The sequence below is a fragment of the Panthera onca genome, chromosome C1 (genome assembly GCF_046562875.1).
Source record: "Panthera onca isolate mPanOnc1 chromosome C1, mPanOnc1 haplotype 2, whole genome shotgun sequence".
NCBI lineage: Eukaryota > Metazoa > Chordata > Mammalia > Carnivora > Felidae > Panthera > Panthera onca.
The window spans coordinates 188,174,440-188,195,461 of NC_138346.1; the positions used below are offsets into that span (position 1 = coordinate 188,174,440).

At 46.3% G+C, this 21,022-nt stretch overlaps 1 protein-coding gene across 2 annotated transcripts; it reads right to left on the reverse strand.

Moving 5' to 3' along the window:
- Positions 1–833: 833 nt before the first annotated feature.
- On the reverse strand, positions 834–18,901 carry ERMAP (erythroblast membrane associated protein (Scianna blood group)). 2 transcript variants are annotated; one of them, XM_060625609.3, is made up of 12 exons: positions 18,703–18,901; positions 13,509–13,598; positions 12,926–13,264; positions 12,373–12,651; positions 9,941–10,057; positions 9,360–9,392; positions 8,313–8,345; positions 6,512–6,532; positions 5,690–5,710; positions 5,565–5,591; positions 5,445–5,471; positions 834–3,360 (listed from the first exon to the last, which is right to left on the reverse strand). In XM_060625609.3, the coding sequence occupies exons 2-12, from the start codon at positions 13,591–13,593 to the stop codon at positions 2,636–2,638; spliced, it is 1,707 nt and encodes a 568-aa protein (XP_060481592.2). In that variant the 5' UTR covers positions 13,594–13,598; positions 18,703–18,901; the 3' UTR covers positions 834–2,635. The 2 variants fall into 2 exon arrangements, with proteins under 2 accessions (XP_060481592.2, XP_060481598.1); XM_060625615.3 differs by lacking the exon at positions 12,926–13,264.
- Positions 18,902–21,022: the final 2,121 nt, after the last annotated feature.

The following is a 21,022-nucleotide window of genomic DNA, read 5'->3' on the forward strand; positions in this document are numbered from 1 at the left end:
CTCCTTCTACGCTCACACGAGAAAAGCCCAACGTAGTTTTAACCACCCGTCTGGGAAGTAATAGAAAACCTAGAGCTAACCTACATGACCTCCAAGTGTCATGAACTCAGTTTCTTCTTTACTTTGAATTGGTGACCCTTGGTCCTGTAGACATCCGTGAAGCCTTCAATTCCGCGCTTCACGCGAGGTTTATCCTTAAAATCAAAGGATTGGAGAACTAGGAGGAATTTTAAAGATCCACTAACCCAATCCGTTTGTGAGAAGTTAGACGTTTCCTGCGCAAGGAGCTGCCTCTGGGTCTCCCAACGCTCCTGCACAGGGATTTTTTTTTCTCGGTCCTACATAGATAAACCTGGCATTCCTCAATCCGACATAATACAACTTCTAAGGTATCCAGGATTAGGATTTTTTTCCCCAAGGTTTACTTAAAAAAAAAAAAAAAAAAAGCCTAATCCAATATTCTCATATCTGCACGGTATTTCTTGTCTTCAGAGCTAGATAATCTACATTGATAATACCAGTTCTACCGCTTAGCCATTTGGAGCACCATTTTCCTCCCCCATAAAATCCCTGGCAGAATTGTTCTAAGGATTAAATGAGTTAAAGCTTCTGCTTCCGCAATGTCAGTTCTCTTCCGACTGGTAAATTCTCTTGGGTGCAGCCAGTGTGAACAATGGGAATTAGATTAGGATATTCAGGAAAGTATGTTTGAAACTGAATATGAGTGAGTGAAATATAAATCCTACACACACACTATTGCTTATAAATTGATATAAATAAAATACTGAGAAGGCAGATCAGAAATAAAACTGTGGCTTTATTTCTAACTGTGGTTAAAGCTTGCTTGGGTGAATTCAAGGTTGTTCAAAAACCAATCCCATAATGTGCTTGTCTGTTCCCAGTCCAAAGCCTTTCCCCACAACTTCTCGTTCATGTACAAAAGCAAACAGAAAATTTCACCCATGCACTGTGATAGTTAACTTTATATATCAACTTGACCAGGCTACAGGGTGCCCATATATTTGGTCAAACATTATTATGTTTCTGGAAGGGTGTTTTCGGATGAGATTAACATTTAAATTGGTAGAGTGAGTGAAGCAGAGTGCTGTCCTTAATGTGGGCCTGCCCCATCCAATCAGTTGAAGGCCCGAATAGAACCAAAAAGCTGACCCTCTCCTAGTAAGAGAGAATTCTTCTGGCCTGACAGTCTTCAGCCTGGAACATCCACCTTTTTCCTACTTTCGGACTCAAATGGAAATATTGGTTCTTCCTGGGTCTCAGGCCTGTCAGCCTTGAAACTGGAACTACACCATTGGCTCCCCTGGGTCTCTGACTTGCTGACTAACCCTGCAGATAGATCTTGGAAAGTGCCAGCCTCCATAATCATATGAGACAATTTCTTGTAATAAATCTCTTTATACATGTAAAGATAACACAAATACATTTTTCTCTGGAGGACCCTAACTATTATAAGCACCAACAGAGAGAACTTCTGACAGAAAGATCTAGTTTCTGTTGGGTAGAACTGTGTGCTCATCTGCAAACTGATAGCCAGTACCTCCACAAAGAGGCCAGATCACCTTTGTGGAGTGACTTGAAAGTGAATAGGCTTCTTTCTGCAATCCACACCAAAAAATGAGGCTCATTATTTTATCCTCACACATGGTCTACCGACTTCCTATTTGAAATCAATACTCTCTGACCTAAGAGGCTGTTTGCCACACAAGTAGTCAAGTCTACCAGAATGATGGTCTTATAGGAAAAAAAATGCCTCTACCTTTGTGGTTAAAACTACCGTTTTTCTGGCTGGGCCTCTCTAAATCCCGGGAGGAGATTCAAAAGGGCCAGGGTAACAGACAAACTCATCCATGGCTGTTTTTTCAAGGTCACACACACAGCTGGGCTGCTGTGTTTGAAGCTGTGTGTCCCAGCTCCGTGATTGTACTCTGCAGTCTTTTTGGGATTATGGCTACCTCATTTAAAATTCTTATACCTGGTTATCATCAATAGGTAAGTTAGCTTTGAAAACATGTACATTAGCTCTGGATGTCAGGACACTATGCTGCAAAAAAGCATCAAGGAAATAGAAAAGAAAGGATGTCCTGTTTTATCCCTCTAGCTGACCTACCCCCTGTTCCAGAAGAAAGAAGGAAGAGTGTGTGACCCAAAAAATGTTTACTTTTAAAAAGCTGACTTTGGGAGCTAGAGGCCTGCCCTGAGAAAAGAAGAAACGCCATTCTGGAGGGGATCAGAGAAAAGTCAGGGACTGGGCACCATTACTTCATGACTAAGAGGTCAAGAGCAAGCTGAAGTAGAGTGAAGTTCCTCTATAAATAGCCCCTCGAGTAGAGAACACCTGTATCTTGGTGACACACATTCACCATCACCACCTAAACTTAATGTGATTGTTCGTCTGGTTTTCAAGAATTCTTCCAGGACAGTGGGAACTTTAAGTCCCCAGAAGGATGACAGAGTTTAGAACTGAGTCCTAGGAGGAAGGTGATATGAACAGAAATCACAAGGTCTAGATTTGGGGAAAGGAGATGAGATGTTTCAGAATCAGGTGTTGGGCCAGCAGCCTAAAATGCAGGGCCCGGTGCCGGACCTTCAGGGGGGCAGATAATGAGGCACAGCCCTAAAAAGAAGGAACTTTGAGCCCCTGAAGGGCAGGGCCAATGTCAGAAGGCCAGGGCAGGATCATATCCCTGAGTGGGGAAAGCTCCGGTGCTTGACGGGGGAGTAAGGAAGGGTCCACCTTCATGGCCATGTCTCCATTAGCATGGCCTTTTTCTTCTGGCTTGGGGACAGTTGATGGCTCTGATTTCTGGAGTTCCGAGCAAATGATTAGAGGCGCTGTATTTTTCCCTCCATCATGAAGGCAAGGCTCGAAGAAAGGGCGAAGGGGGCCAGAGAAACTGTGGGTGAAAGTAAAGATGTGGGATCTGCTGGTCACATTGTAGAAGGAAATGACTCCAGCTTCATAGTCTAGGAAAACCCCCACACACTGTGGGGGCTCTTTCAGGCGCAGGATGGTCTGCGGGGATGTGAGAGCTTCATACTTCTTCTCACTACTCTGTCTTACAAGCCAGTGTCCATTGGCCGGCGTGGCGGTGACCTTGCCCTTCCTGCCCACAGACTCGCTACACACCCCCAGGGCCCATTTGGTCTTATCTCCCACGAACACCTCCCAGTAGTGACAGCCCGCCGTGAAGTACTCAGCTCCCAGGACGCTGACGACAAAGTCAAATCTCTGGGGGCCGTCGGGCACAGGCTGCTTTCTTTCTCCAAGTTTCACACGCCTCCGGTCCTCAGACAGCATGAGTTTGGGATGTGCTGTGTCCGGGTCCAGGGTCACTGCCACTGCAGAGAGTCACCGACAGGTGAGGCTGGGGAAGACAAGGTCTCAGATCCCCTGAGATCTTTGGGATCTTTGGGTAGCTTTGGAGGGAAAGATAATCCCTAGGCTGTGACCACTGTCATTGGTCTATTTGAGTCCATGGTTCTCCCTCCCCTATAAGTACTAGAACCAAAGAAAACTGTCTTCCAGTCCCTCAGATCTGTTGGCGGTGTATTAAGTGAAAGAGGAAAAAGTATTTCATCATCTGTGAAGCTGCCTTAATCCTTAGGAAATACTGCCTTTGTCTTCGATGTTCCAAAGGAATCTAATGTATGATAAACATGGGCTTTGATGTTAGATCCAGTAGCCAGCTAGGATGTCCCAGCTCTGCCACTCTCTGGTTATGTGATCTTGGGCTTGTTGTTTATCTCCCAACTTTAGTTCCTTCCTCTGTAAAATGGGAGTAGGGCTGTTGTACAGATTTGAGGAACTAATGCATGAGATAGTGCCGAGTTCACACAGTGAGGGTGTGATGCTCATTTTGGTAGCTAAAATGGGGCACCCGGGTGGCTCTGTCGGTTAAGCATCTGACTTCGTCTCAGGTCATGATCTCACAGTTCGTGGGTTCAAGCCCCACATCGGGCTCTGTGCTGACAGCTCAGAGCCTGGAGCCTGCTTCAGATTCTGTGTCTCCCTCTCTCTCTTCCCCTCCCCTGCTCATCATCTGTCTCTCTCTGTCTCTCAAAAATAAGTAAACATTAAAAAAATAAAATTATTGCTTATGATTACTATTGCTAAATGTTAGGATAGAGAAAAGGATTCAAAAGGATTCTTCCTTAAAATTGTGGACTATAAGGGTCACAGTGAGCCTCTCTCCTTCACCAAGTACAGAAAACAGGCTCTTCTTGGAGAGTAAATCCGTGAAATCTGTACTCAGTCAAGGTGGTGGGAGGAAGCCAGACCTCGAATGTCAGAAGAGTTTGTGAGCTCCTGGAGTGCCAACCAAGGTGACCTGGTGTTCTCTTAAGTGCCAACTCACCGATTCTATTAGACCTGCCTGAAGGAAGACGTGTGGATAGAAGGGGGATGAGCAGCTGGAAAACTGATACGGACTACAAAACAGTGAAAATAACAGGTCTCGTTAAAACAGCAGCAACAGATTGCAAGCTATTTCGGAATAAAATGAAAAGAGATGTGCAAATCTTTTAGAATGAGCCAGCGAAACTTTTGTGTAGTACGCGTTGTTGGAGCTTCTGCGTCACCCATTCACTTCTCTGAGAGTCTCAATCACCATGCCCCAAGAAAACTGATCATCAGAGAAAGAAGGATGTGGCAGGGGTGTGGAAAGAGACAAGAGCACTGGCTGTTGGCCCAGCTGTGGGATAGGAAGGACCTCCCCAACGTGAAAGCACAGAAGAGACAATACAGGAAAAGATGAATAAATTTGACTCCATAAAAAACAAAATGTTCATACATAAAAAAATAATATTATAGGGAAAGTAAAATGAAAATGAAAAAGTCAGAAAAATAATTTGTGAAAAACATGACAAAGAACTAGTATGCTTTATATAGAAATAATATCCTCACTAATCAAAAAGTAGGCAGAACCGGGGCACCTGGGTGGCTCATTCGGTTAAGCGTCCGACTTCGGCTCAGGTCACGATCTCACGGTTCATGAGTTCGAGCCCCATTTTGGGATCTGTGCTGAAAGCTCAGAGCCTGGAGCCTGCTTCGGATTCTGTGTCTCCCTCTCTCTCTGCCCCTTCCCCACTGGCACTCTGTCTCTCTTTCTCAAAATAAATAAGCATTTAAAAAAAAAAAAAAGTAGCCAGAACAGGACAGGAGCAGACAAGTCACAAAGATGAAATGTGAATAACCAACAAACCTAAGATAAATCTCAAAACTCATAGAGAACTCATAGGAAGATCAAAACAAAGAGGGGAGACTTTCTAACTCTAAATGTGAACCCCAAAATCACGAAGATTTTTCAAAACTGATAAGCAGACAATCAGATTTGATTTTTACAAAGTTCTAAATGACAGTCTGAATTCCTCAGGACCAGAGCAATGGGCTCTGAAATGTGGATGATCTGGCTGGCGTGACTTACCAAAGTGCAGCCGGGCCCTCCTCCAGCCTGGAAGACGTAAAGGGGATGCCTGAGTTTAAGGACAGAGAAACGGGGAAGTCTTGGGGCTTGGGCGTCAGATGCAGGGAAAGTGTACCTCACCTGAGTTCGCTGCAGCTCTCTTCAACTCTAATAAAAGAAGAAACCAGGGGGTGAGCTATCACTGGAAACACAGAATCCACAGGAGACAAGGTGATACAGGAGTCATAAGCACATGGGACACTTACTCAGTTCATTCCGGAGGGTCTCTAAAGAAGAAAAACAGTTGGACCAATCAGAACAAGGGCGTCGACCTGCCCAGAATGCTGCGGCCCCATCCCAACCACACCCCCACATGAGATCCTGGGGAGCAATGCCCTGAGCCTCCCCGGTGACAAGACCGGCAAGAGCAGCGGGCGCCCAGCCGTGGGCCAGCGCGCCCCAGAGACACCGCAGAGGGTCACCAAATTCCTGCGGCCCCCCACAACTTCCCGGCAGACCAAGTAATAACACATCTTCTACACACAGGTCACGACAACATCAACATTTGTAGATGTTGCGGGAGAAGCCTAAAATATCAGTTCACTTGAAACTATCACCAAATTTCCACTAGATTTTCTTCTGTATGTTTCCTCAGTGTAAAATAAAATAGACATGTCACGTGCCTGAAGACTTTTTTTGTTACAAAGAGGTTCTCGTTCGTGAAGTGGCGGAGACCCACTTCTCCACACGTTCACTTTAAAGAGGACACACACGCTTTGGATCCCACCTAAGGGAATGTCCCCCCTAGGTGATCAAAGGGGGTCTTCCAGGCAGCTTCCCCTTTGGGAGGTACAGCTCTTCCCGGTAAAACGGTTCCCGCATAGAGAGCAGATAACAGTTATGCGGGAAAGAGGAACAGGGAAGAGTTGAGAAAAGCGGGCTGTGGGAGCCAGTATATCCCCAGCCCCCAGGGCCTCAAGTACCCTTGCCCCCCTCTTCTGCCCCAACGAGTGAAACTGAGACACTCATCCTAGAGCAAAGATGTCAGCAGAAGGAGGTTTGCGCCACAGGTGAGGAGCGGAACTTACTGAGTACTTTATGGAGCCTTCCTAAAACAAACAAACAGAAAAAGGCACAAGTGAACACATGTGGCCACTTTATCCCTGGGATGCACGCGGGAAGGCTCATGGCTCTGTCCCCTACAGTGAAGGGGGCGATGACCATCCTGTCGGCCCCTAATCCAGTCACATCTCTCAAAGCTCAGACCCGTGAACCTGGCGGCGCCACTTTCCCCAGTGACCCGGGCTGCCCAGAACTTCGGTTTCTCCCTTCTCTTCCCTTTTTGCCCGGCTCCTTTTCTCTTTCTGTCTGAGTGTTTCTGTACGTTTGTGACTGTGTGTACACGGGTGTGTCCCTTGCTCTCCTTCTATAACCTACTGTTTATAATAGCTATGGTGTCCAGCGGGAGGCCTATAGCATTGGCTTGTTGGCTCGTATTGTTCTCGACAGTAACTCCCCTGAAGAACTGCAGAGAGATTGGTAAATTTGGAGATCCCAGGTCCCGGGACATAAACTGTAAGCTCCTGAGACTACTGTGCTTGTAGCTTTTCTGGAGGCGCCATCCAGCCCACATTTTCTCCTAGCACTGGCCTTGCCAGAGAACTAAAGTTACATGTTCGAGTTCACTGCCAGGCCCTGTGCTAAGGGCGGGGCATGTGTTAGGCATTAGGCACTTGGGCAGTGAAACCGAATACAATACAGCCTCCAAGGAGCTTATGGTTGATTTTTACTATTCCCACTACTAACAGTCTCCATTTATTGTGTCCTGTTCTCATAACGAGGTGGGCACTGAACCCCCTCCACCACGTGAGGTGCATACAATTAGTATCCCCATTTTATAGAGTAGTTGTCTGAGGCTCAGAGGGAGGTGGAAATTTGCCCAGGTGACCAGGCTAGTAAGTGGCCGAGGAGGCAGGATTCCAACCCACATCTGTCTGGCTCCCAATCAGAGGTCAGCCCCACTACACCACCGTTCCTTCCGCTCTTGAACAGAGCAGCCATAGCATCCCTGAGTTGTGCACGCACCCACATTTCCATCGCCTTGGAGGAGATGTAAGCAGGGAGGAGAGGAGATGCTGAAATCGGTGCACATAGAGCCATTTCTGGTCCAGTGACTTGTCTTCCCAGCAAGACCTTAAGGGCATAGCCCCTGTTTGTTTGTGCCCTGAGTGTCTAACTTTTATGCTCCGTGGCTTACAGCAGACACTCGATTAATGAAGATGAAATGGCAGGAAGAAAAAGGAGTACCAGGCTTTGTAATAAGAAGTTTTGTCTATTTGAGTCCTGAAAACAATCAGGTGAGGGGACTTACTGTCCCCATTTTACAGACGAGAAAACTGAAGCTCAGAGCAGTTAAGTGCCTTGTCTAAGGCCGGTAAGCGGCAGAGCAGTGATCTGAGCCAGGTATCACTGACCCAGTCGCTGACTCCAGAGCCTGTGACCCTCCCATCATATGATACTGCCTCTCTCGGTGCAAAAGTTGTATGGATTCCTCAGATTTTTCATACACCCCACATGACCATAATAGTACCTTTCTAAATAGTAAATAGACCTTCTTTTTCAATGATTGACAGAAAGGCTGGTGTAGGGACCTCAGGCCAATCCAGACCCGTGAATGCTGATCAAGTGCACCCCCTCACCATGGCCACCGGCCCTATAACCCCTTGATATTGGAAAGTGAATTCCAATAATATTAATGGAAAATGTGTGTGTGTGTGTGTGTGTGTGTGTATAAAGTATGTATCATAGACTGTCAGCATTCATGTAGAAATAGAAAGAATATATTCTTTGTTATTTGTTCCCTGCTCTTTATTCTACACATATAATTACCTTTTTCTTTTGCGTGGTCTGAGAGAAGATTTTCTAGAGAAAGAAAAGTAAATGAGATTCTGTGCCGTTACTCTGAAGTTTCCCGATGCCTATTGAGTTCACCTGCTCTTGAACCTCCCCGTCTCCACCTCCACCTCCCTGACCCAGGCCCTCACCATCTCTCATCTGGATGACAGAAGTGGTGCCCCCCAACCTGCCCCCACATCTTGTCCCATTGCTCCCTCTGGTCCTTTCTCAACACTGCAGCCGGAGAGAGCTTCTCGAAGCACAATTCTGGCCAAGATTGCCCTGTTCACTGCTTTACCACTGCTCTGATAGGAAAGACCAAAACCCTTCACGTGATCTACAGGGCGTCACCTGGGCTGACCCCTGCCAAGTCCACAGCCTCATCCGCTGTCATCTTTGGCTTCATTTCCACACTTTGTTTCTTTCACATGCTGTTCCTTCTGCTGCACATGGTTTTCTATTCCCTCTTCCCTCCAGACCGCCTGTCTTCCAGATCACACATCACTTCCTCAGGGCCCCCCTCTCCTGTCCCTGAAGCTTGGTTGGTTCCTCCTGGTTACAGTCTTTACAACCGTTAGAACTCCCTCTCGTGGCATCTGTGCACAATTTGTTTGTATAATCATTTCATTCACATATGCTTCCTTGATTAGACTGAACGCCCCAAGAAGGCACAGACTGTGTGTGTTTTTACTCGCCATTGTGTCCCCAGCCTCCAGTATGGTCTGGGGTGCTTCGGAGACAATTACTAATTGTTGAACGAATAAAAGCTTCCCCCACGTTAGATCTACATGACTCCCACAGGAGTGGAGAGCAAGACCAAGGAATGAGTTCACATACAAAAACCACCAAACATACTGGAAGGCAAGCTGTGACAAGTAAGAGTCTGCAAAAACTGGAAACGGCAGGTATAGACCCCCCACCACCCCTGCCACCAGGACATCAGATGTTGGGACTTTCAGGTGCACAATTTAAATCAGTGGTCATCGGGAGCACAAAACCAATAAAACACAGTAACATCCCCACCAAGCTCAAGACACTTACCTACCTCCACCACCTGTTCATAGAGAAGATTCTCTGGAAGAAAGAAAGATGTGTCAGCTCAGTTAAAGGAAGGACTTTTTCTAGTAGGCAGGGTTGTCCAAAGATGGCCCACGCAAGCTGCCTGAGTAGGACTTTGCTCCTCGTCCCTGTGGGTGTGTGACTATTTGAAAGGATTAGAGGACCTTCAAACCATCAGATGGGAAAGGAGTGTTGGCTTATACGACTTTCAGGATCCTTTGTGACCCCGAGATCCTATGAAATTCAACCACATTCACAGGGGTTTTATCTAATGGATAGCACTGCGTTTCTTAATTAATTAGAAGACTGGCATGATCAGTATTTTCCTAATTTATCAGAAGATGAGAATTCACAGCTCTGCCCAGGAGTTTTCTGCAGCTTCTTTGACCCTCTCTGCAATGTGAGTCCCCCAGCATGGCTCTACCAGTTTGCTCTCAGCCAGCTTGCAGGGTCTGCAACCTAGGGATAACTCATGTCCACATCTACTTCCTCCCGGCCATTTCCTAGAGAAGCCTCAGTCCCACTTCTCAGTCTCGGCCGGGACTCCCTTACCACTTAGTTACCTTTGGATCTTTTTTGCTTCCAAATGAGGCAAATGCCTGCCATGATGAGAAGCCCCAGGAAAGGCAGGATCACAGCAAGAGCCATTGCTGAGGAGGAGATCTTCCCTGGAGATGGGGCTGAAACAGAAACCACCAATGACCACCCTCAAAGGGCCCCACTTCAGATGGCAGGCGGCTCAGGCACATCCCAACCGTCTCCATCAAGTTTAGGGAGAGACCTCCAGCCAAGACAGGTGAGTGTCTTTGCTTCTGTCAGTAACTCCAACCCTGAATGACCCGGGGACAACTTTAAAGTGAGATACTCGACTCTTAGGAGTGGTGTTGATGCTCCCGCCCGAAGACAGTGGGTTAAACTCAGCCTTTCAACCACAACCTCATGCTGCCTTATATGAAACCATTATCTGGGGACTTTGGAGGATAGGAGGTGCTTCCTCAGGGGCCATCTCCAGTCTTCTCATGAGTACCCACCTGCCTCCCTGTCAAGTGAAACAACAGTCAGTGACATCTTTGCCCTGAGCCCTAGCAGCAGGGGCAGAACAGATTCCGGGGTGCTACAGCAGTAGATTAAAGCCTAGGCAGGAAGAAAGGAGAAAGGAAAGAAGAAAAAAAGAGCAGAAGAGGCTCCGTCACAAGTGGTGGAGAGCCTGGGCTGGATGCAAGACCTCACTCAACATTATGTGACCCTGAGCGAGAGACTGAGCCTCCCCAAGCCTGGCTTACCATCTGTAAAATAGAGATGATAATAATCCTTGTTCCACTGGGTTGTTGGGAGATTTAAAAGGATCACGGGGCACCTGGGTGGCTCAGTCAGTTAAGCATCTGACTCTTGGTTTTGGCTCAGGTCATGATCTCACGGTTCCTGAGTTCCAGCTCCACATCGAGCTCTGTGCTGACAGGGCAGAGCCTGCTTGGGATTATTTCTCTCCCTCTCTCTCTGCCCCTCCCCTGCCCTCTTGCTCTCTCTCTCTCTCTCTCTCTCTCTCTCTCAAAATAAATAAACTTAAAAAAAACAATTGGGCGCCTGGGTGGCTCAGTCAGTTGAACATCCGACTTCAGCTCAGGTCACAATCTCGCGGTTCGTGAGTTCGAGCCCCACGACGGGCTCTGTGCTGACAGCTCAGAGCCTGGAGCCTGCTTCGGATTCTGTGTCTCCCTCTCTCTCTGCCCCTCCCCTGCTCATGCTCTGTCTCTCTCTGTCTCAGAAATAAATAAAACATCTAAAAAAAATTTTTTTTAATTAAACAATAAATAAATAGGGGCATCTGGGTGGCTCAGTCGGTTAAGCCTCCGACTTCGGCTCAGGTCATGATCTTGCAGTTTGTGAGTTTGAACCCTGCACTGGGCTCTGTGCTGACAACTCAGCCTGTAGCCTGCTTCAGATTCTATATCTCCCTCTCTTTCTGCCCCTCCCCAGATCTCTCTCTCTCTCTCTCAAAAATAAATAAACATTAAAAATTTTTGTTTAAATAAAGAAAGGGATAGGCAGGTAAAGCACTTAGCACTCAGTGAGAGGCAGTGGCAGTAGTAAGAGAAGGGAGGGGGCAGAGGTCATGACCCTTGCTTACTCGGGACCCCAGGCCACAGTCTATCTTTCTGGGCTCTAAAACCACTCTGCTCTGCCACATGGCCTCCATGTCTCAAGGATCTTTAAAAGGTTCATACCCCTTTAACCCCTCAATTCTACTTCTAGAAACACATTCTAAGAAAATAAAGTCACTTGCCAAAATATGTGCAAAGGTGTCCACTGCACCACTCATTATAATAGGAGGAAAAATTAGAAACCATCCAGATGTCCAGAAATAGGGCTTCGATTAATTTTATTCAGCCATAACCACACAATGAAGCACTATGTAGCCCTTAAAGGTCACGTTGCAGAGAACTACTCAAGGACATGGGCGGAAAATGCTCATGACATTAGAAGTGGAAAGGAAGAAGACACCAGGTAGAAAATTACATACGTGCAAAGACATACGCACTCAGAGATACACACACACAAGACAGTCTTGAAAGAAATGCCCCAGGGCCCCTGGGGTGGCTCAGTCCCTTAAGCGTTGGGCTCTTGATTTCCGCTCAGGTCATGATCTCATGGTTCCTGGGATCCAGCCCCGCATCGAGCTCTGTGCTGACAGCATGGAGCCTGCTTGGGTTTCTCTCTCTCCTCTCCCTCACCCCCTCCCCCTGCTTGTGCTCTCTCTCTCTCTCAAAATACATTTTTTTTTTTTTAACGTTAGTAGTTCTCTCTAATTTATGACATTATAGGCCATTTGTTGGTTTCTTTAAAATGTTCCTCGTTGTTTTTTTTTTCAAGTTTTCTGCTGCAAACATGTGTTACTCTTAGAATTTAAAAAAATGTGAAAATTCTTTATAAGGTTTCCACTAAGGTAGGAGTTTTCACCAGAGGCTTCAAGCCCATTTACGGCCCCAGCTTTTACCTGCTATGACCATGGCTGCCGTCTTCTCTTGGCCAAGGGCCAAGTTGCGGAAGGTGCAGGACACGTTCCCGAGCGTGCTGTCCCTGACTCTGCCGGACACCGCTGTCCGGAAGAGCCCAGCTTCCAGGGAATGGGCCTCCGACAGCGATAGAAGCACCCTGCCCTGAGGGTCTCTCCACTCGGCCCAAGGCTTTGGGAACCATCCCGCCGACCTGCACACCAGATGGATCCATCCAGCGTCGTAGCCCTTCACGTGGATGTACGGGTCGGAGCCTACAACTGGGAGGGGGACAGGGAACAGAGACGCCTGGCCGTGGGGGCGCGGTCCCCGCGGGAGCCCTCCCCCTCTTCCCACGGTCTCCGGGGTGGGGGGGCAGCAGGGGCTGCTCACGGCACGTGCATGCCCACCCTCTCCCCACCTTCATCCTCCTCCCCACGGGGTGAGACAGTCTCTGGCTTCATCCTCATACCTTCTCTAACCCGCCCCTAGGGTAACTGCACCCCACGATTCAGATCTCGGGGGCACCTCAGTCCCCCTTGGACAATGACTAACCAGCCACCTGCAGGGTCACGGTGCCCTCTCGAGTCAGGTTTCCGATCTGGACCTGGCATCGGTACTGCCCTCGGTCCTCCAGCCGGACCTGGCGGATCTCCAGGCTGACGCTCCCCTCTCGGGCGTCCCTCCGCATGGCCGTTCGCCCCTTGTACTCCGGCATCACGCCTTCCTCCCGGTCTTTCCCGTCCCGGAACACGTGCACCGCCTGGGAGCGGTCCGGGTGTGAGGACCGCAGCCACGTCACCGCGGTGGGCACGGTGACCGGCCACAGGGCGAGCGGGCAGGGCAGCTCGGCTGTGCCCCCTAGCGGGGCCAGGTGGAAGTTGCCAGTATCCCCTGTGCGGTGCGGACAAAAAAGGGACAAGGGCGTCTGGGAGGGATGGGAGCGCAGGAGCTATGCCATGGACGAAGGGGACGTCTTGGGGAAGGGCAGGGCCTGGGAAGGGCATGGGAGGGGCCTGGGAGAGGACTGGGGGGGTGGGGGGGTTAGAAGTGAACGCGAGAAGAAATAAGGCCCCCTTGCGCTTGGGTCTCCTTCCGCAGACGTCCCGGACACGGGAAGAGGTTCACAAACTCCTACCTGACACACGCATGGGCAGGCAGAGGAACACGAGTGCCACGAGGCAGCCGGAGAGCCAGGCGCCCGAGGAGCTTGCCATCTCCATCCGAACTAGGAGGACAGACACAGGGAGACACCAGAAAGGGCTGGTGAGCTTGATGTGGGAACGGGGACAATGGAGGAGGTGGGGGCGCAGGCACGAGCCGCACAGCAAGCACTCTGGAATCCCACAGCCCAGCTTGGCTACTTACCTCCGTGGAAACTCGTGACTTAACTTCTCTGAGTAACCTTGTGACTGAGGCTCTGCTTCTCCATCTTTAAAATGGGTATAATAACTGTGCCTCCTTGCAGGATTATTGTGAGGATTGGAGGATGTAAGTGCTCAACATGGAAGCCGTGACTGAGGGCCATGGTGACAGGGAGGCTGAGACACTGAGTGTGATTTCGAAGGCATAGGCAGGGGTCTGGAGAAACAAGAACTTACACCCAGAACTAACCAGGTGCACACCAGAATATAGGCTTCTTCTAGCATTTAGTGTCTCAAGCCAGGCTTGGCAAGGGCCTGTTGCTGGCCCTTCCACAGTTGCTCTTCCATGCACAGCGGATTCAAGTCTTAGCTCCATTCATGTACTAGCTCCGTGTCCCTGGGAATATTGTTTAAAATCTGTGGGCCTCCAGTGCTTAATCTATAAAGGGGGGAGCTTTTTCCCAGATGCAAGGAGATAATGCATGGAAAGCACTTGCCGCAAATGCCCGGCAGAAAAAGTGCTCAATAAAAGTGCTGTAGTTGTTATTACTAAATCACCTTGTGCATTAACCACAGTTTAGTTATTACTAAATGCACCTTGCGCATTAACCAAAAGGACACCCTAGAGGATTCCCTACTATAAAACTCTCCCCACCTACTTGTGACTGCCTGAAATTCCTTTAGGGGGAACCAAACCTTTTCATGCCACAACCGGGGATGAAGTTTAAAGGTAAAAAAACACTCCAGGGAAGAGATAATGTCTCTTGAATTCTCCCCAAGATTTCAAATCCTTTCTAAAGAGGAGAGTTTTTGTAGAAGTCCTCAGGTCAGGTCCCGGAAGGTCTTGGAATAGGGCAAAAAGAGACTTGGAGGAGGTGGGGCCATCAAAGGGAGGAGGAAAAACGGAGGATGGACTTAAGCTTTGAACGAATTTCCAGTTCTGTTTCTCTCATGGCAAACAGCACACTGCTTTAGGGTTGTTTTTGTTTCGTTTGTTTTTGTTTTTCAGTCACGACGCATGTAATATCCATCTCTAATCCCCTAGGGTTGCAAATGGCAACACAGCACTAGGACACACTGAGGTTAGGATGACAATTAGGACATTTTCCCCCCCTCTATCCCACCCACTTTCCCACAGGTTACCAGCTACTCAGAAACTGAATAGAGAAGTTAGGCAAAGGAGACACATATTTCATGTGTCTTTTTTTTAAAGTGTGTATTCTGTTGTTGGGTAGAGGGTGACGAGTGTAATGTAAGGTCTTAGCTTTTTTTATTAAAGATGTGACTTTCATGCATAATCTCATCTGAGAAGAGCAAAGAGTAAGACAATGGGAAAATTCCCAAGAATCTAAGGCTAAATAAAGCCAAATGGTAAAAGAAAAGCTAGTAGACCTAGCGAACTGAGGGCTGGAGTCAGATGCCTTGGTTTCAGTCTTGTCTTGGTCCCTAACTGACTATGTGACTCTATAACTTTGAGCAAATCACTTAAACTCTTAGGCCCTGAGTCTCCTGTCTTGAAAATAGGAGATTCACTTACATTTGCTGAATTCATTGTAAATTGGGAAGGAACAAGAGGTAAAGAAACGTTACTTGGGGGCGCGTGGATAGCTCAGTCGGTTAAGCATCCACCTTCAGCTCAGGTCATGATCTTGCAGTTCGTGAGTTCGAGCCCCACGTTGGGCTCTGTGCTGACAGCTCAGAACCTGGAGCTTGCTTCCGATTCTGTGTCTCCCTCTCTCTCTGCCCCTCCCCCACTCACACTCTCTCTCTGTCTCTCAAAAATAAATAAAACATTAAAAAAAAAGAAACGTATTTGCCTTTGATTCAGTAAGAAATATCCTGGAAATCTATTCTAAGAAAAGAATCTTAAATATAAAAGGTCACATGATCTCACCAGTATGTTTATAAAAGTGAAAAACTGGACTATCTATAGGTACATCAATAAGGAAATGACTAAGTAAATTATGGTTCATCAAGCCTGTGTTTCAAATGATTAGTTTCAAACTAATAATGATGTGTTAAAATCAAAATACAAAATAACATATTTACAATGATTATAACTAAAGAGTGTGTAAGAAAGGAGTTGAGAGGAAGTCCTATAAAATATGAATATTAATAATTAAGGTGTTGGTGGGGCACGTGCGTGGCTCAGTCAGTTAAGCATCCAACTTGGCTCAGGTCATGATCTCACAGTTTGTGAGTTCAAGCCCTGTGTTGACAGCTCAGAGCCTGGAGCCTGCTTCAGATTCTGTGTCTCCCTCTCTCTCTGCCCCTTCCCCACTTATAGTCTGTCTCTCTCAAAAATAAATAAACATTAAAAACATTAAAATTAATTAAGGTGTTGGAAATATAGACAATTTTTTCTCATCTCTATTTCCTAACTTATTAATAAAGCATAATAAAATAATAAAAAGACATAACACAAAACTAAATTTAGCAAAAAATAAATACACTTATTAAAGGATTTTGATTAGATGGAGCTTTTCTTAACCGACTGAGCCACCCAGGCGCCCCATAGATGGAACTTTTCTAACTCCAGTATACTATGAAAAGGAAAAATTATATATCGAGTGTTTGTCTTGCAGTTCTTTGCTAGAAATAACTTAATTTGGAAACTTGATGCCTACATTTACAAAATTATGAAGAGCAGGATTAGTCAGATTAGTCAGATTGTAATTTTGAGAGCCTTCAGAGGGCAGAGCGGTGCTGAAGGAGAACCAGGGTATTCAATGTACGTTTCCAAGTCAGATGGAGAGAAGAAACCTAAGTAAGATTGGGAGGAGAAGCAAAAGATGGTAGAAGGGGGACAGAGTAGAAGAAAAAGACTGAAAGTATAAAAGGGTGAACAGACAGTGCGTGGGAATCTTCCATCACCGGCTCTCTGGGTACTTACTACCTCTGCTATGAGTCCCCCATAGTACAGCAGGTCCTCCAAACACATTGTTAATCTAATTAGGTATTTTTTCATTCCTATACCTGAACTTTAACTTTTGCTTTGTACTTATCCAACTTCAAGGAACTAATAGCCATCTTTCCTATCTTCCCTGGTCGTGGCTATAAATTCTCTTAGACTCTGTGAGCCCCTCACACTTGCCCTCTGGGATGAGTGTTTCCTGCCCTGACAGTCACCTGCCAGTCAGCCAGCTCCAGCTCACATCCAGAAGAGCCCCATGGCATTTCAGCCATTTTTTAAAAGTTTTTATTAAATAAAATATACTGCTTTTTCTATCCCGTAGACAATCTGGAAATTATAAAAAAAAAAAAAATAGGTAAAATTTTTAAATTTATTTTTTAAGTGTACATTTTTTTAAATGTTATTTTCAAGAGAGAGAGCAAGGGCGAATGTGGGAGGGGCAGAGAGGGGGACAGAGGATCCGAAGCAGACCCTGCAATGACAGCAGTGAGCCCAGTGTGGGGCTTGAACTCAAAAACCATGAGATCATGACTTGAGCCAAAGTCGATGCTCAACCGATTGAGCCACTTAGGTGCCCCTAAAATTTTTAAATCATCTGAAATCTCTCCACCCAGAGATATATTCTGTCAAATTTTTTTCCATGCATGTATGTAACTTTTTTAAAAAAATTGGGCCATACCATATATGCTGCTGATATCTGTCATGTTCCCTAACCACTACATTATGTGCATTTTCCCATACCATCAAATATTCTTTTAATGACTTATGTGCCACGGATATCATGGATATTCGAGAATTTTTAAAGTAAATCTATATTGTAGGATATTTAGGTTGTTTTCCAACACATTGCTGTATTAAGCATCGCTACCAGATAAGACCTGGAGGGCCAGAGTTAGAAGTCTGAGCCCTAATCTTGGTTTAGTCCCTAACTAACTGTTGACTTTGTAACTTTAAGCAAGTCACTTACATTCTTAGGCCTTGAGGTTCCCATCTTTAAAATAGAAAGACTTTTAATATGCACTGCCAAATTGCCTTCTAGAAAGGTCATATCAGTTTACCGAAGTGAGGAAATTGCTTGTTTCCCCACAAGATTGCCATCACATGGCTTCATGTTTTTAAAAGAATCTTTGTTATTTTAATGAGTAGCAAAATGGTATCTCTTTTATTTTTTATTTATGTAAAATATTTGTTAATGTTTTTATTCATACTTTGAGAGACAGAGAGACAGGGTGTGAGTACGTGAGGGGCAGAGAGAGAGAGGGAGACACAGAATCTGAAACGGGCTTTAGGCTCTGAGCGGTCAGCACAGCGCCCCACACGGGGCCCAAACCCACGAACCGTGAGCTGAAGTTGGGCACCGAACTGACTGAGCCATCCAAGTACCCCAAATGGTATCTCTTTTAAAAGAATTAATGGTGTTTTGTTTTAATTTATATTTTTTTGATTACTTATTATTTGGACTTTGTCAGTTATCTAAATACTTTGTCCATTTTTTTATGTGGGCATCTGTCTCTTTAACGGTTTGCAAAATTCTTCACATAGCAACAATTTTCTTTCTACTACACGTGTTGGAAATATGTTGTCCCCAGGCACCCATTTACGTTTAAGTTTTATTTATTTCTTTATTTATTTTACGTTTAAGTTTTAAAGAGTTTAATTTCAAAACCTTCTAAATCAGAAAAAACAAAACAAACAAACACAAAAAACCACGCACGGGAAGTTCCCTTGACAACCCCAAGCAGGCTAAGAAGACTCCTCAAATCTACAAATGATTGGTCTAGATGCACAGAGCATAGGACCTGGCTAATAAGAAAGACTAAATACATGACAGCTGTAATAATAATGATAATATTACTTCAGTGAGAATCTTTAGACAAAACCCATCCAGCCCCCTTGTCCCTCATCCTTTTATGCTTATTTCCACTTGCCCCATTTTGTCTTCTAAAATGTACTTGTGAGTAAGGAGAAAGGGGACAGTTTCTCCAACAAACTTGAGGATCCCGAGAAAGTCAAAGGACTAAGGAGAATGAAGAGGAGAGAGAGGGAGGACTCACCACCTTTGGAATCAGGGGCCCTTTGTCCCTCACCAGCAGACCTGGAGTCTCCAAGCTGGGAACGCTCCCTCCGTCCATCCACGGAGATCAGGCTTCAGGCAGGAGCATCAGGTAGGGCTGAGGTGAGCCTGGGAAGAGTTCATCTTTTATTCTCAGCCCTCAGCCCTCAGGCCTCAGCCCTCAGGCCTCAGGCCTCAGGCCTCAGCCCTCAGCCCTCAGCCCTCAGTCAGGGGCTTCTCCTGCCCCACACACTCCCCTCTAGCTGCCTCCTATATACCAACCAGCCACACCCTGCCTGTCTGCCCCTGATAAAGGAACAGAGCAGAAAGGAGGCTCCCTAAAAGCGAGGGAACCTCCCAGTGCTACCCGCTGCGAGGGAACTTTGCCCCAAAGCCTCCTTCCCCTCCCAGGCGGAGTGATTCCCTTCCATATATTTCCATCCTGTCGCGTTCTTTCTCACAAGCTCGCTGCCCTTTGCTTTCCATATTAGAGGAAAATTGAAGATTGGTTTCAAAGACACCCACCAATGAACCACCTTCCTTACCTCACTACCTTTATCTCCAGCTGCACCCTGACATGTGCTTTCTGGCAAACAGACTTGCTGACTGTCTCCCAACATGTGATAAACCCTTTCCTGCCTGTCTTGCTTTCATAACATCCATAACTGCATACGCACAATATCCATAATTGTATCCTTAATAATGCAGTATATATCTTTATTTATCTTTGGACTTTGTAAAAATGTAATACATTGTACGTAATTCCCTGTGACTTCCTTTTGTTCACTCAACCTTAGTTTCTGAGTCTAGCAGACATCTGTGGTGGACACCATATCCCCTCAGCAACCCCCCTCCCCGGATCCTGGGGTAGCTGAAACTTGCAGGCAAGCTGCCAGCATGCCACCTCAAAGCCCACAGGGTCTCTTTGCTTGTCTGACTCGGCTCTACACAAAGGGAAGGCTGTTCGACCTGTGTGCCGCCCAGAAGTTCAGGAACTTTAATGCCCTGAAGGGATTAACTGGGCAGTGACAGGCGTCAGTGGAAAAGGCTCCAGCCTCACACCTTGAGGGACAGTTCTGAGCTGTATTCTACGCGACACCTCAGAGAGTTGCCAGAGGAAATGAGCACAGTAGCACACAGATGTCATTAGCTCAATAATGCACATTTTATTGGTTTTTTCTTCCTTTTCTTCTCACCCATTCCTGATTCCTGGGATCACCTCCTAACTCTTGCACTGAAGGACTCAGTTCACACTCTGCTTTTTGGTGGAGTACAGATTAAAGTACTGAAATTCATCCAGATTGATTCAGAGAGCTCTGGTACGTTCCTTCACCACTGGGTGGTAGACATTGTATGAATATACCAACAGTGTGTCTATTCCCTCATTGATAAAAATGTGGGTTGTGCTTGGGCCTTTGCTTTTACAAACAGTGCTGCTGTGAACATTCTTTCCTGGCTCACATGTGCAAGAGTTTCTCTAGGAGAGCAATGTGCAGGGTCCATGGGGTCCATGAACTCCGGAAGCCCCTGAGACCCTTTCCTGAGGTCCCCCAGTATTGTTATGCTCGTAATAATACTAAACTGTTATTTGCTTTTTTCACTGTGTTGACATTTCATCTGCCGTTGTGGGCTTGATAGCTTCCCAATAAAAAAAGATCATGCTCTTGAGATTGGTAGTGACATTAATAATTAGCGATTATTTGTTTTAGGGGCGCCTGGGTGGCTCAGTCGGTTAAGCGTCCGACTTTGGCTCAGGTCACGATCTCATGGTCCGTGAGTTCCAGCCCCGCGTTGGGCTCTGTGCTGACAGCTCGGAGCCTGGAGCCTGCTTCGGATTCTGTGTCTCCCTCTCTCTGACCCTCCCCTGTTCATACTCTGTCTCTCTCTGTCTCAAAAATAAATAAACGTTAAAAAAAATTTTTTAAACGTAATTAGTGATTTTTTGACGTTATGTAATGAAATGTGTCAACATTTGAAAGACCTGTGTAACTCAGTGAACCAGTAAATTCCAAATGACTAATGCATGTCTTGACAAAATCATGCAAAGGTAAAAGATCTACTCAAAATACAAGAGAATTCAGTGGTAACAGAGTCTGAAAAGTTCATTACCGGCTTATACATTTTAAAGTTGCTAGGAGAGCACATCTTAAAGGTTCCCACCACAACAAAGAAATGGTAATTATGTGACCCGATGGAGGTATTAGCTGACTCTATGGTGGTAATCATTTTGCAATATATAAGGGTATCAGATCTACAAGTTGTACGCCTATATGTCAATTTTATCTCAGTAAAGCTGAGAGAAAAAAAGACAAGAAAAGTTC

What these genes read in the sequence shown, in the direction of transcription:
- ERMAP (XM_060625609.3), bottom strand. Translation starts at nt 13,593, where the DNA reads ATGGAGATGGCAAGCTCCTCGGGCGCCTGGCTCTCCGGCTGCCTCGTG. An exon ending in AAGGCTCCATAAAGTACTCA is followed by an intron (nt 5,711 to 6,511) that starts GTAAGTTCCGCT and finishes TTTCTTCTTTAG; the next exon opens with AGACCCTCCGGAATGAACTG. An exon ending in GACCCTCCGGAATGAACTGA is followed by an intron (nt 5,592 to 5,689) that starts GTAAGTGTCCCA and finishes TTCTTTTATTAG; the next exon opens with AGTTGAAGAGAGCTGCAGCG.